At 38.3% G+C, this 14509-nt stretch overlaps 1 protein-coding gene across 3 annotated transcripts; it reads left to right on the forward strand.

Annotated features, from left to right (window-relative positions):
- The first annotated feature begins 9821 nt into the window (after window positions 1–9821).
- On the forward strand, window positions 9822–14013 carry LOC117408810 (protein sprouty homolog 1-like). 3 transcript variants are annotated; one of them, XM_059006508.1, is made up of 2 exons: window positions 9822–10032; window positions 12048–14013. In XM_059006508.1, the coding sequence occupies exon 2, from the start codon at window positions 12103–12105 to the stop codon at window positions 13063–13065; it is 963 nt and encodes a 320-aa protein (XP_058862491.1). In that variant the 5' UTR covers window positions 9822–10032; window positions 12048–12102; the 3' UTR covers window positions 13066–14013. The 3 variants fall into 3 exon arrangements, with proteins under 3 accessions (XP_058862491.1, XP_033870025.1, XP_033870026.1); XM_034014134.3 differs by having other exon boundaries at window positions 9823–10425; window positions 12048–14010; XM_034014135.3 differs by lacking the exon at window positions 9822–10032 and adding an exon at window positions 10844–11162.
- The last annotated feature ends 496 nt before the right edge of the window (window positions 14014–14509 follow it).

Raw genomic sequence — 14509 nt, forward strand, 5'->3', positions numbered from 1 at the left:
ACACACTTAAAGCCCTGCATGTTGCGAAACTCTTGGAAGACAATTAAGTGACTGCAATGTTGACAAAATCTCCCATCTTTATTTCTGTGGGTTGTTAGAAGGAAAAGCCATTTCCTGACATCTGGCTTGCACCTGCCCTGCAAAGACAGTCAGCTTTGTTTAACAGTGACATGTTTAATTCTACATACTGATTAGGAAAAATGTCACACTTTGAGAAGTTAAGAAAAACTAAACTTTATTAACCCTCCAGAAAGCATTATATAAAGCATGAAACATTCCTGGTCACCTCTCCACACTACTGTAGAACAGTGCCTTCAAACTACAACATTTGTGCAACTGTAAACTCTGCCGCCTGGACAACTGTAGCAACTCTCTGCATAATCAGTTACAGAGATTACAGCTGAACACCCTCCGTGGTCAGTTCTAAAACCCCTCACTTCAATTCAAAAGACATTAGTAAGGAAGTCTGGTAAAAAAATATCTGAATCAAATGTAGAATAAAACTTTGTTGGTCTTACAAAAATAAGTCACTTGAAGTAAGATTTTGAATTTGCTTGTTCCTGTTTTTGTTCATTTACTATTGTCCAACATTTTGTGTCCTATCCAATAAAAAAATAAAAAAAAATAAAAATAAATTGCAGACAAAGCTGTAAAAAAGACTCGCCCCCCCTAGGTGAAAGGATCAACCGACTTGTTATGTAGCAGTCGTGCGATTGTGTTGCATTTGAAACTATTAAACAGAACTGTTTAATAAATAGACTACTGTAATTGTAGGGTGGGGTTGTTTTTATTGTGGGCTGTGGCTCTTGTCATGTGTATTGCAGTTGTGCAGTCCCTGGATTATTACTGTCAGAAGTACCGTTCTTAGATAACCATCCGATAGCTGGCATGGTTGCTATGCCACAGCCTTACAGGTTGCTCTCACCTAAACTCATTGTCTGTGTTTGGAAACCACATTATGTATGATTTTACAAAATACTTATATTCAAGCACTAGATGACTGAAATCATTTGAGTGGGTTCTGTACAAAACTGAAGTAACTCACATAATTATTTGCAACCTAATACAGTGGTAGAAAGTAGTGGTCCTTCAGCCACTTGTGTCACTCAACCTGGAGCCTACTATGTACAGGTAAACTGTACACTGGCTGCTATATCTAATGGGCAAATCCACCCACTTTGACCTGAATGATGACTGCTAATTTTGTAGTGAATAGGAAAGTGTGAAAAAGGGGGATGAAGGGGGTTATATTACAGCCCTGTCGCCATCAATGATATTGTACTTACTCATTTATTTGCACAATGTATTTAATGAGGACCACTGAGTAAAGAGTAACAATAAAGGTAATAATGAAACAAGGTATATATGAATATTTGATGTGTGAGTGTTTGCCTTTACATGTCATGCATGTATGTCTGTCTGTGAGATCCAGCAGGGATGTATGAATCGGTCCTTGACACAACCTTAGTCACTTTCTCCATTACAGTAGTTTACTTCATTAAAATAAAATCGTTTATGTAAGATCTGGGAAGATCAACTAAACATATTTGCAAAAATCTCTCATAAAGGGTTGCCAGTTGCTTTCAAAATCATTATTATGGTGCATCATCAAGCGTTATCGTTGTGTGTTGGTAAACAGGGAAGATATGCTGGATGGCTGAACAAATGTGTGCTTTCAGATACTTCTCATTGATGAAAACGAGGCCTAGTTAATACAGAATCACAATATCTCTTTTCATCCCAGAAGGATCTTTTGATGGCGTAGTGTGTCTATAGAGGAAAGTTAGCCCTCACAGAGTTAAACGCTAAGTTGTTATGCTATTTTACAGAAATAATTATCTGAGAAAGGATGATGTAAACCAATGTAAGGCATTAAAAAAATAACATATGAAATGAGTTAAGTGAAATGGGTTAATCTTGTTTCAGATCACAGCTCTGTGCAGAGAAGCTGCTTTGTTGGCGCTGCAAGAGGACATTCAGGCCCAGAAGATTATGGGAAGACACATCAAAAGTGCTCTAGAAATCGTTCCTGATTCACTTATCTAGTTCTACAGCAACTACCATAAGCACAATGGTCTGCATATACTTTGACCATATCAGAAAATCTGAGATGCATCATTTGAGTCGCTCCATTTTACTACAAACTGTGTACCAGGAGGGTCACTGGTACCATAGAGTCAGGTCCCTGCGCTTTTGCTTCATTTCATTGTTTTAGTGAAGGGTATTTAAAATGCATGCCTGGTGCCTGCCAGATACTTGAGAGGAGAGGTGGATGCTGGTTATCCTGGTCACATTTCTAGAAATCCAGGATTGTACAGTATTTATCATCCTACCTCCATTCAGGGGAGCAACCTCCAAGAAAAAGGTATTAAAACCAAAATTCGTCAAGGACAACTGGAAGCTGCTAGAGACCGGTAAATGCTGGCAGATATTGGACAACAGCTTATTTTCCCACCTGAGATTGCCACCACTAACCTTCGATGTAATATTGTCCTGTGGTCTGGATCAACACACCTTGTTCACCTGGATGAGGGGTATGAAAGGAAGAAACTTCGGCATGCTCAACTAGCTGCTGAAGAGGAACAGCGAGGATGGAGAGTCCAGGTTTACCCAGTGGAGGTGAGTTGTAGAGGATTTGTGGCACACTCCACCACCTGGTTTCTCAGAGATATTGGATTCAGTGGTCAAGAGTTGCGACTCATAGTGAAGAACTTATCTGAAGCAGGAGAGAGGAGCAGAAACTGGCTCTGGTTGAGACAAAAAGATTCTGGTTAGGGACCTCAAGCACAGTAGAAATAGGAAATAGGTTGTGTTTGCTGATGTGCCAGGGAGGAAAAATAGGCTGATCCCTGGAGCCAGCATCACACTTCAGCCATCAACACCAGGCAGGATATCTACATCATCAGATGGAAGGAAACGCAGAGGATCACATTAGTTTACAGTAAAAGAAGCTATGTCTTAGTTGGTGCTTATCTTGGCTAGAGATGAGTCCAATATCAGCATGAAGTTGTAACACCTACTCTCATGCAATGGAAATCATCATAACTGCCTTTACCAGAACCAAATCCCTGAACCTTTAGTGCAGGTGTGCCCATATTTTCTCTTTGTAATATCAGTACATGATCATTTTGCTATGCCTTTTATTTAGTCATTAACAGAAAGTCCTCTAGTCTGTCACCCTGTTAAAAGACCAATGCTTGCACTGATGTTAAAATTAATCCATTAAATGTCATGAAAGTTGTTTGCTGTATATTAATTATAATCTCTTACTTAAAAGGATGAGCAATATTTGAAGATAATATCCTTAAGGAATAGAAAAAAGACAAGCATTGAATCGATAACATAACTGACAGAAGGCACAGGTGTCGTTGTCCATCCATCAGCAGTCCAAAGCACCTTTGACCATTGTTCCATAGTCCAATTTCTGTGTTCTTAAGAACATAAGAACATAAGAAAGTTTACAAACGAGAGGAGGCCATTCAGCCCATCTTGCTCGTTTGGTTGTTAGTAGCTTATTGATCCCAGAATCTCATCAGGCAGCTTCTTGAAGGATCCCAAGGTGTCAGCTTCAACAACATTACTGGGGAGTTGGTTCCAGACCCTCACAATTCTCTGTGTAAAAAAGTGCCTCCTATTTTCTGTTCTGAATGCCCCTTTATCTAATCTCCATTTGTGACCCCTGGTCTTTGTTTCTTTTTTCAGGTCAAAAAAGTCCCCTGGGTCGACATTGTCTATACCTTTTAGGATTTTGAATGTTTGAATCAGATTGCCGCATAGTCTTCTTTGTTCAAGACTGAATAGATTCAATTCTTTTAGCCTGTCTGCATACGACATGCCTTTTAAACCCGGGATAATTCTGGTTGCTCTTCTTTGCACTCTTTCTAGAGCAGCAATATCCTTTTTGTAACCAGGTGACCAGAACTGAACACAGTTTAACTTTTAACATTACTTCCCTTGATTTAAATTCAACACTTCTCACAATATATCCGAGCATCTTGTTGGCCTTTTTTATAGCTTCCCCACATTGTCTAGATGAAGACATTTCTGAGTCAACATAAACTCCTAGGTCTTTTTCACAGTTCCCTTCTTCAATTTCATATCTCCCATATGATATTTATAATGCACATTTTTATTGCCTGCATGCAATACTTTTCTCTATTAAATGTCATTTGCTATGTGTCTGCCCAGTTCTGAATGCTGTCTAGATCATTTTGACCTTTGCTGCTGCAACAGTGTTTGCCACTCCTCCTATTTTTGTGTTGTCTTCAAATTTAACAAGTTTGCTTACTATACCAGAATCTACATCACTAATGTAGATCAGGAATAGCAGAGGACCTAATACTGATCCCTGTGGTACATCACTGGTTACCTTGCTCCATTTTGAGGTTTCTCCTCTAATCAGTACTTTCTGTTTTCTACATGTTAACCACTCCCTAATCCATGTGCATGCATTTCCTTAAATCCCTACTGCGTTCAGTTTGAGAATTAATCTTTTATGCAGGACTTTGTCAAAAGCTTTCTGGAAATCTAAATAAACCATGTCGTATGCTTTGCAATTGTCCATTGTCAATGTTGCATCCTCAAAATAGTCAAGCAGGTTAGTTAGACACGATCTCCCTTTCCTAAAACCATGCTGACTATCTCCCAGGATATTGTTACCATATAGGTAATTTTCCATTTTAGATGTTATTATAGTTTCCATAAGTTTACATATAATAGAAGTCAGGCTTATTGGTCTGTAGTTACCTGGTTGGGTTTTGTCTCCCTTTTTGTGGATCGGTATTACGTTTGCAATTTTCCAGTCTGTCGGTACAACCCCTGTGTGAAGAGACTGTTGCATGATCTTGGTTAGCGGTTTGTAAATAACTTCTTTCATTTCTTTGAGTACTATTGGGAGGATCTCATCAGGCCCAGGGGATTTGTTTATTTTAAGAGCTCCTAGTCCCTTTAACACTTCTGCCTCTGTTATGCTAAAGTTATTTAAAACTGGATAGGAACAGGTCGACATGTGGGGCATGTTGTCCGTGTCCTCCTTTGTAAAAACCTGTGAAAAGTAATCATTTAATACATTTGCTATTTTTTTTCCTTCGTCTATGATTTTGCCATTTTAACAAATTTCTTGTGCATATTTTAGCCTTTTAGTCTAGTTCCCCTTTATCAACAGAGGTATTCTTACTGCAACACATTCTTACTGTGCATCTTTTGGCAAACTGAATTAATTAATAACTATGATTAGCTAGACCTGCCAGGCAGTTTTACAGCTTCCAAGCTCAGGACCAGTTGGACATTTTGGAAAGCTCAAGTGTCAGCAACAGATCAGTTTTATGGAGCGATTTCAATTGAAAATACTGCATTAGTTAATTATCTCATGACACTTTATAACTTTAAACACCATAGTAACCATGACCCTATCTACACACTGTAAGGAGTTATAAACTAGTTTTACATTTGACCTTAAGGAGAGGTCAAAGGCTACGATCAAGGTAATTTTTGAATAGAGCATATATGTGTTCCATAGTAACCATTACCCTATTTGCACTCTGTAAGGTGTCATAAGCTAATTTTACATTTGACCGAAGATTTTGAAAGGTTTTTAAAGAAATGCGGCCATATTGGTTTACGCACAAACACCATTTTTGAAAAAGTCAATTGTATTGACACAGGAATGATGCTTGTCGACTTTGGAGTTAATCAAATAAACTGTTTTTCAACTGTGTGTGAACACGAGCAGTTTAAAGTTTTGGGATGAAAAACGACATTAAAAATAATAATAATAATAATAATAATAATAATAAAAAAAAAATCTTTACAACAACAACAGGCTTCCCAAGCCAGCTTGGGAAGATTTGAAAGATTCTTGATCACTTCTTAACCTCTATTAGTTTTTAGTGTGTTGTGTTACAGTAAATATTTTTAACAAAATGTACCCCATATCTAGTCACACCCATATTTGTAATATTTTGTAATACCTCTCTCATCCATGGCAATATATATATATTGCCATGGATGAGATATACTATATATATATATATATATATATATATATATATATATATATATATATATATATATATATATATATATATATACATATATATACAGTACATGTTGTGAGACAGCAGGGAGGGGGTTAAAACCTCCCTGCGCAGAAAACATGTGAAAATGCACACTGGTTTTAGTTTAATTGTATTTGTTTATTGTTAATTTAAATTGGTTAATTGTTTTATTGTTTAATTATCCCCTGCACCTGGTGGTTGTTATTAAATTAGGACCAGGTGCAGGGTATTTAAGGAGTGAAGCCAGAATGCTCAGGGCTGCTGAGGAGAAGGAAGCAGGAGAGGTGCTCTGCTTCTGAGCAGTCCGGAGAAAGAGGTACAGTTTAAACCTGTGAAGGTTTGGGGCAGGTAAACGGCTTAGCCGTCCTGCGAGTGAGTCAGGTTCCAGTGTGTATAGTAAGCGCTCCAAAAACGGAGTTAGGAGTTTGTTTGTTTTGATTTGTGTATTATTAAAAATAGCACAACCGCGCGTTTAAAATCCATTTCTGTGTGCTGGGTCATAGTTTTTAAAGGGGCACGAACCCGAGTGAGTGGCAAGCTCGCTCACAATATATATATATATCTATATATATATATATATATATATATATATATCTATATCTATATATATATATATATATATATCTATATCTATATATATATCTCTATCTCTTATTATATATTTATATTATTATTCCATTCAGAAATAGGGTACTCCTACTGGGTAAAGAATAAAAAATCTAATTTACAAAATGATTAACGGTATTAGAAACAATCATGTTGTATATTTATTTAATTGATTAACACCAAAATTGTATTTTAAGAAACCTAAGACGGCAGATCTGAGTAGCCCACACGTTTGACATATTAACAAAACAATAGCTTGTGAATTCATTGAACTGCATTAATGGATTCGATTTACATTAAGCTGCAACAACTGATTTGGTTTCAACATAAATCCGTGATTACATGCATCTAACCAAAGCAGGAGTATTTTTTTTTAATCAACAACATGTATTTGTAAACAAGCAAAGCTTAACTTTTGCTGTAAATGAAGAGGCTTGCGAACACAAAACATTATTTGCAATGTACTGTTGCCTGTTAAGTCCACTTTTGCCCACATACCTTTTTGACTTGCTGAACAAAGATGTAATTGATAACTGTGTAAAAGTCTGCTGCGACATGTTTGCTACCACTTTCCCACACAACACGAATATTCTCTCCTGTGTATGTGTATGTGGATGAGTGTGGGTGGGTCATATTAGCAGTCTAGACCCAATGAGAAACTATCATCCTCTATGGTTGCTAAGGAATAAAAAAAGTAAAAATTAAAATTAAACATGTCTACTGATGCCAGGTTTTATGTTGCTGGCGATATTGAGGTAAACCAAATTTGCATCCCTGAGCATTTTACACGCATGTAAAGAGCACATTAAATCTCACGGCAGTCCACGGGGCCCCCTAAACGGTTGGGGCCCTAGGCGGTTGCCTTGCACGCCTAGCCCTAAGGCCGGCCCTGGTTGTAATGCACGTTTTTCTGGTGTCCCATAATGTGTGGTATCCCGCTTGCAGCTTGTTCAGAATACCACCGCTAGAATTCTGACTAAAACCTGGAAAAGTTAACATATTACCCCTGTTTTGGCCTCTTTACACTGGCTCCCTGTGCAGTATAGAATTGATGTTAAGATTTTGCTGTTAACTTACAAGGCCCTGAATGGATTAACACCTAGTTATTTGCAAAAATTACTGACCCTGTATCTTCCAAACTGCACTCTGAGATCACAGTATGCGGGGCTGCTGGTTATTCCTAGGGTCAACAAAAGCAACACAGGAGGCAGGGCTTTTTCTTGTAGAGCTCTGAGATTATGGAATGCTCTGCCTTCGTTTGTTAGGGAAGCTGGGACCCTTATAGTTTTCAAGTGAAGACTAAAAACGCACTTTTATAAAATTGATTTCTTATCTTAGTGGGTTTTAATATAACTTTAAAATTGCTGCTTTTATATTATTATTATGTGTATACTGTTATTTAAATCTGTTATTTAAATGGTCTGACTGTGGCAGTTGTATGTGTGACATGCTATGCAAATGTATTGTGGTTTGTTCTTTTTTTCTGCTATGTACTGTACAGTGCTTCGCGATACTTTTGTATAAAAAGCGCTATATAAATGCAATAAATAAATAATACCCTAGTGGCAAACAAGTTGTAGTTTTCAACGAATATTTCAAATGTTTGTATATTGCATGTGGTAAAAATAGCTTTCATCTTTCATTTTATATTTTGTTTTTCCACCCTCAATTTACAATTTAATTTCTGTTTTAGTTCTGGTAGTTAACCCCACCCCAGCCCCCGGACTAAAACTGAAGACAGACATTGATAATTGCGGTTTAGACTGTTTACAGATTGTTAACAAGAGGAAGTGATAGAAAAGACCATTTACCAGTAGTCTGAGGTTTAGTGGTAAAATCGGCTATCACAGTCATTAATGATGAGCGATTTCCTTAGTCTGTCGAATCTGATGCCGACCAAGCAGGATAAATGCGTATTTCAAATAAGTGTTATCATTATCATTGTTAACAACTTTTAGTTAAATTCAGTGATTACATCGTTTTATATCCACTTGGATGACAATCAACGCAATGGTTTTTTTGTTTGTTTTTTTTTGTATAAATTACAAGTGCGAATTAAACAATCTGGTGACGTTGTCTGTAAACTTGTCTGATTGCAGTCGTTACTTTGCTATTAAAGTCGTTAAACATGTGTATTGTTGTGGTTTCCTGTCCGCGTCTGAAAGGACGTGTGTGTGTACATGCTGCAAACAGCAGGTTGCGATGCATGGCACATCTCCATTGATTTTCCATGTGAATGGGGTGATAGACTTTATATTGAAGTTCCCATTCTAATGGCTCTAGCTGTGATGTGTCCGCCACACCAATCAAACCAGACAGGCGACAACTGGAGGAGCGCTTCTGTTTTTCTGCCGTGTGCTTAGCTTTTAAGGTGGGTACAATTACCACGGTACACAACAAGCGTAAGACGGCTTGGTCTCCCTCCTGCAAAGATCCCACGTAAAGGGAGGGACGGACGACTGTTTGTCATATGTGTGTCTTGCTTGTGTCCCTTCAACTGTATTTTGTGTGTGTGAGTTATTATTATTTTAGAAGACGCCCTTATCCAGGGCGACTTACAATTGTTACAACATATCACATTATACATTATTTCACTTTTTTTTTTTTTTTTTACAGATATCACATTATTTTTTACATACAATTCCCCATTTATACAGTTGGGTTATTACTGGAACAATCTAGGTAAAGTACCTTGCTCGAGGGTACAACAGCAGTGTCCCCCACTGGGGATTGAACCCACAACCCTCCGGTCAAGAGTCCGGAGCCCTAACCACTACTCCACACTGCTGCCCGTTATATATATATATATATATATATATATATATATATATATATATATATATATATATATATATATATATATATATATATATATATATATATAAATAATATAATGCCTGTGTATTTTTATAAATACAGAAAGCGTTCCTAAATCCCCGTGAATGTGTTTAAAAAAGTCTAACTTTTCCAATACTGGGAATGGTATTTGCATTCTGACGATCAGCCAGCCAAGACTATTGACCTGCTGATAGTCTGCTGTAGCCAAACAGTCAGTTCCACCTTAAGGTATTCACGCCTCTCTCCCTCGCCCACCCTCCAACATATGGCCAATCAGTGGCGAGCGGATGCGATGTATCCTGTTTCACTGGACTGAGTAGCCAATGGGAGCAGTCTAAATGAACAAACAGGAGCCCGAGATTCTCATTCATGCAGTGGAAGAGACCGCTGTGCAGAGCGATTGAGTTGCTGCAAAGTTGGTAGTTGCGTTCAAAGAACAACCAGCGTAACGCTTTATGTACCTGCTTCAATATTACCAAGCGGCAGGGCAGTGCAAACCTGAACCTGGATGTAAAGTAACAACATTGGACAAGTGTGTACATTTACATCACGGGTTGAATTAGGACACACACGTACATACATATAATATATATATATTTATATATTGTGCGCGGTTTAACAAATACAACCTTGTTGTGATCGTCTGCATTTGAAACGGCGTCTCCAGACTTGTGTGCACTCTCCTGCGCTTGTTTGCTTGTTGATCTGGAAATGTACGTGGATTTACTTTTGCGGAACTGTTATCTCGAAGGTGGCGAATGAATGCAACCATTTGGAAAGAACGCACCCTTTTCTCTCGCTGGATATACAGTCTTCATTATGTTCAGTGTTTTTAGCAGTTCATTGGTTAAGGTGATTTCATTGGTTGAATCTTAGGTGGATCTATCGGCTGGTGGATTTGGGAAGCACCGATGATTGTAAATAGGTGCGTTTTTTTTTCTAATTTTCCAGTAAATGTGTGGTATGCAATCAATGCTTTAATGTGTTTATAATATAGTGTGCGTAAAATGCTTTATTTATTTATTTTATGCAGTATTATTATTTATTATTATTTAAGAGTTAAAAGAATAATTGTAGACACAATCCTTCAAATGTACGAAGTTGGGAAAACGCTGGTTTGTAATTTATTGCTAAAGGAAGAATAGCCATGATTGATTTTTAATAAATCAGACATGTAGTTTTTGATGCAAGTCTAAAGGGAATTGCATGATTTTTCTACAATAGCCGTGTGAGAACCAAAATATTTAACATGGTACCGTTCCTGTGTGTTATGTAGGCCGTGTTTGTGTTTAAAGAACTGTGCTGCTTTGATCAAGGTTTGGAAATGCGCCCTCCTGCGGTGACGAACACATATTTCCACTCCCCCGTGGAGACCTTGTTTTCATTCATAAGTTTTTCCTTCCTCTGCGTGTCTTCGAGATCTGTTTATTAATTCGTTCTTGAATTGCGATGAGGGTACAGCTACACCACCTGCACCATCATCATCATCATAATAATAATAATACTTGGACTATAGTGCGGGGATATTTGTTAGATACCACCAGTGTACAAGTTCGGAATATTTTTTAAACACTGTATTATGACATCTGTTTTTGAGACATGAGTATTTATTTATTTATTTTTTTTACTGCGCGAGGTGATTGGAGATCTTGTGCAAATTTGGTAAGGAGTTCAACACATTTTCGTTTATCCAAAATTCAGTTTTATTTACATCAAGGTACGAGATTATTTGCACCCTCTCTTGAAGATCGGGTCATTTCGGTTTGAAATGTGATGGTTTGTACAAATAAACGATTACTTTTAACATTTCCAAATGTTTCATACGCTTCTGGTTTAGGAAACTCGATTTCACGCACTGTTCCATGGGCGAGCGCTTCTTTGTGTTTTTTTTTTCTTTCTTAAGATTACATACGAGTCTAAATGTTTTTCAGTAACTTAACAAATGTCATTTATTTTATTGCATTTTTAAAAGAACCCCAGTTTCCGCATTAACATTAGCTCGTGCACATAGAATGCACGTTTTAACCACCTATTTGTTAAAATAATTTTAAAATAAAACAAAAACGCAGAATTGTGTCCTTCCGGACAGGATACTCGGGTCGCGGTGTTGCATTCTAATGTTAACTAGCTATACACATGCAAATGGACAGGTATTTGTTATGAAATGTAAGTGTGTGCAACGGCTGTTATTAAGGTCTTTAGAAAAAAAAAAAAAAAGCGACGCAATTAGTTATGAAACTGTAGTATGTTTACTTTTAACTTATCGCTTTAGTATTTTCACCTTGGTCGAACATTCAGTGTTTGTTTTCAACTTTTATATTTGTTTGTGCATGTCCTGTGTTTTGTGATTTTCTAATTTTCTAAAACTGCTGCAGGATATAATGTGTAGTTACAAATGAATAGTCCCATGTTAAATTCTCTGAGTGTACCAATGCATTGTTCAATTGGGCTTATTCCAGGGATCAAACATCACTGAAGGAGAGCATTGTCAGTTATGCAGTATGTATAATTTATTTATTTTTGTGTTTATTTTTTCACTCTGCACAGGAGTTCAGATGCATGTCAAGTCCACGGTGAATGTCAGAAGCTGTGATCCTCTCAGATGGAGCTTCAGAGTCCACATGGCAGTGGCGGTTCATTAGTTGTGATTCAGCAGCCTTCCTTAGACAGCAGACAGAGGTTTGCCTATGAAAGAGGGATTCAGCATTCAGCCATTCTCTCACTGGACCAAATCAAGGTTATCCGGTCAAGCAATGAGTACACAGAGGGCCCTTCTGCAGCGAGAAAGCCTGCTCCCAGGATAGTTCAAAGGCCAGAGAAGCATGAAAGGACTCACGAAATCATACTGATCAATGTGAATAACAACTACGAACACCGGCCTTCTACCCAAGCAGGAAACGTGGGAGCACAGTACAATGCTAGGGTGCCTGCATTGGGTCGGTCCACCAGCACAGGGAGTGCTGCAAGCTCAGGGAGCATCAGCAGTGCCTCTTCAGAGCAGGGGCTCCTGGGATGCTCGCCTCCAACAAGGCCTGGTCCAGCCCACCGAACAGACGGGCCTGTTCAGACACAGCCCAAGTCTTCTGCTTCGCTCGGGGACAAGCTTAAGAGTTCAGGGAAAGAGGAGATTGCGAAGCACCAGTTTATCTGTGAACAGTGTGGGAAGTGTAAGTGTGGTGATTGCACAGCACCGAGGACTCTGCCTTCCTGCCTGGCTTGTAAGCGCCAGTGTTTATGCTCTGCAGAGAGCATGGTGGAGTATGGCACGTGTATGTGCCTGGTCAAAGGGATCTTCTACCACTGTTCAAACGATGATGAGGGGGACTCGTGTGCGGACAATCCTTGCTCCCTGTCCCAGTCACACTGCTGCTCTAGGTTCATGTGTATGGGATTAATGTTGATGGTGATGCCTTGCTTACTCTGTTACCCTCCAGCTAGAGGGTGTGTTAAGATGTGCCAGGGCTGCTATGACCAGATAAACAGGCCTGGGTGCCGGTGTAAGAACTCCAACACTGTCTATTGCACACTGGAGAGCTGCCCCTCACAGGGTGAGGCCAAACCTTGATTTCACTCGGAACTCTCCCCAGTCTTGCTGTTTTAATTCAACGTTATGCAGCTCCCGGCCCTTTTACCCCTGAAAATTCCTCTCTGGAATAAGCATGGAGTACGATGCCACTTTTGCTACCCTCTCACCCTTTTACAAGCCAGTGTTTGCGTTTTCTTTTGTTTTGGGCTACTCCATTAACACACTTGATTCATTGTAAAGAAATGCTTTCTAGGGAGGGCTGTCCTCTATGCTTCAGCTTGGTGTGAGACCATATCCTTAACATATCTGTGAAGGACTATTGAGACAGTAATACACTAGTATATGTATGTGTGTATAGCTGTTACCAGATTTCCATTGCAGCCCAGATTGTAGTTGTTTGTACATCTTAATTATAAATGGGTGCCATATAAAACTGTAGCTAATTCTGTTACTATGCTGTTAGCATTTTGGTAAACTTAATTTATCTTAAAGTATTCATGTCCACTTCTCTCCCCCCCACCCGGCCCCCGCTGTGCCGTTTCTAGGACCAGCGCTGTGCCATTTATTATTATTTTGTGTACATTTTATGTATAAATCCTAAAGTTGAATTCTGACTATTTTTAAAGTCTGTTTTAAACATTTTTTGTTGTAAAAAATATTTATTATGTGAAACTCTATTTTATGATATTTATTGCAAAAGACTGTTGAAATTTTACTCATGTCTGAAATATATTAAAATATATATATATCAATACTTACTGAAATTAAAGGGTGGCACAAAAGAATACATATTATGTTAACTATAATGCAGAAAATATATTAATTAATGAAAAATAATTTCTACTTGTCCTGTGTTCTTTTAATTTCTCTAAATTAACCTATGATTGATTTTGAAATTTTGACTGATTTTATAAAGAATACTTTTATATTTGTACCACAGTGAGCTAGTGTCTGGGTTTAGGAGTAAAGATTACTTTTGCCATATAAAAAGTAACAATGATGGATAAGGAAAAGGGTCATTTGGAGATTCATAATGGAGAAATTATTTATTTTTCTCCATAGATTTAAAAAAAAAAAAAAAAAAAGCCATATGTAACAAGTCCTCTTCATTTCCTAGATTTAAGAAAACAAGACTATGAAACAGTGAGCAGTGGGGTTCCGAAAAAAAATCACGTTCCACGTCCCTGCGTGCTGCTACAACGGTTTAAATATCACATTCCACGTCCCCGCGTGCTGCTACAACGGTTTAAATATCACGTTCCACGTCCCGGTGTGCTGCTACAACGGTTTAAATATCACGTTCCACGTCCCCACGTGCTGCTACAATGGTTTAAATATCACGTTCCACGTCCCCGCGTGCTGCTACAACAGTTTAAATATCACGTTCCACGTCCCTGCGTGCTGCTACAACAGTTTAAATATCACGTACCACGTCCCCGCGTGCTGCTACAGCGGTTTAAATATCACGTTCCACGTCCCCGCG

The sequence above is a fragment of the Acipenser ruthenus genome, chromosome 2 (genome assembly GCF_902713425.1).
Source record: "Acipenser ruthenus chromosome 2, fAciRut3.2 maternal haplotype, whole genome shotgun sequence".
Lineage (NCBI taxonomy): Eukaryota > Metazoa > Chordata > Actinopteri > Acipenseriformes > Acipenseridae > Acipenser > Acipenser ruthenus.

Bases quoted from the DNA above. Each gene is read 5' to 3' on its own strand.
- LOC117408810 (XM_059006508.1), top strand. From the start codon at position 12,103: ATGGAGCTTCAGAGTCCACATGGCAGTGGCGGTTCATTAGTTGTGATT.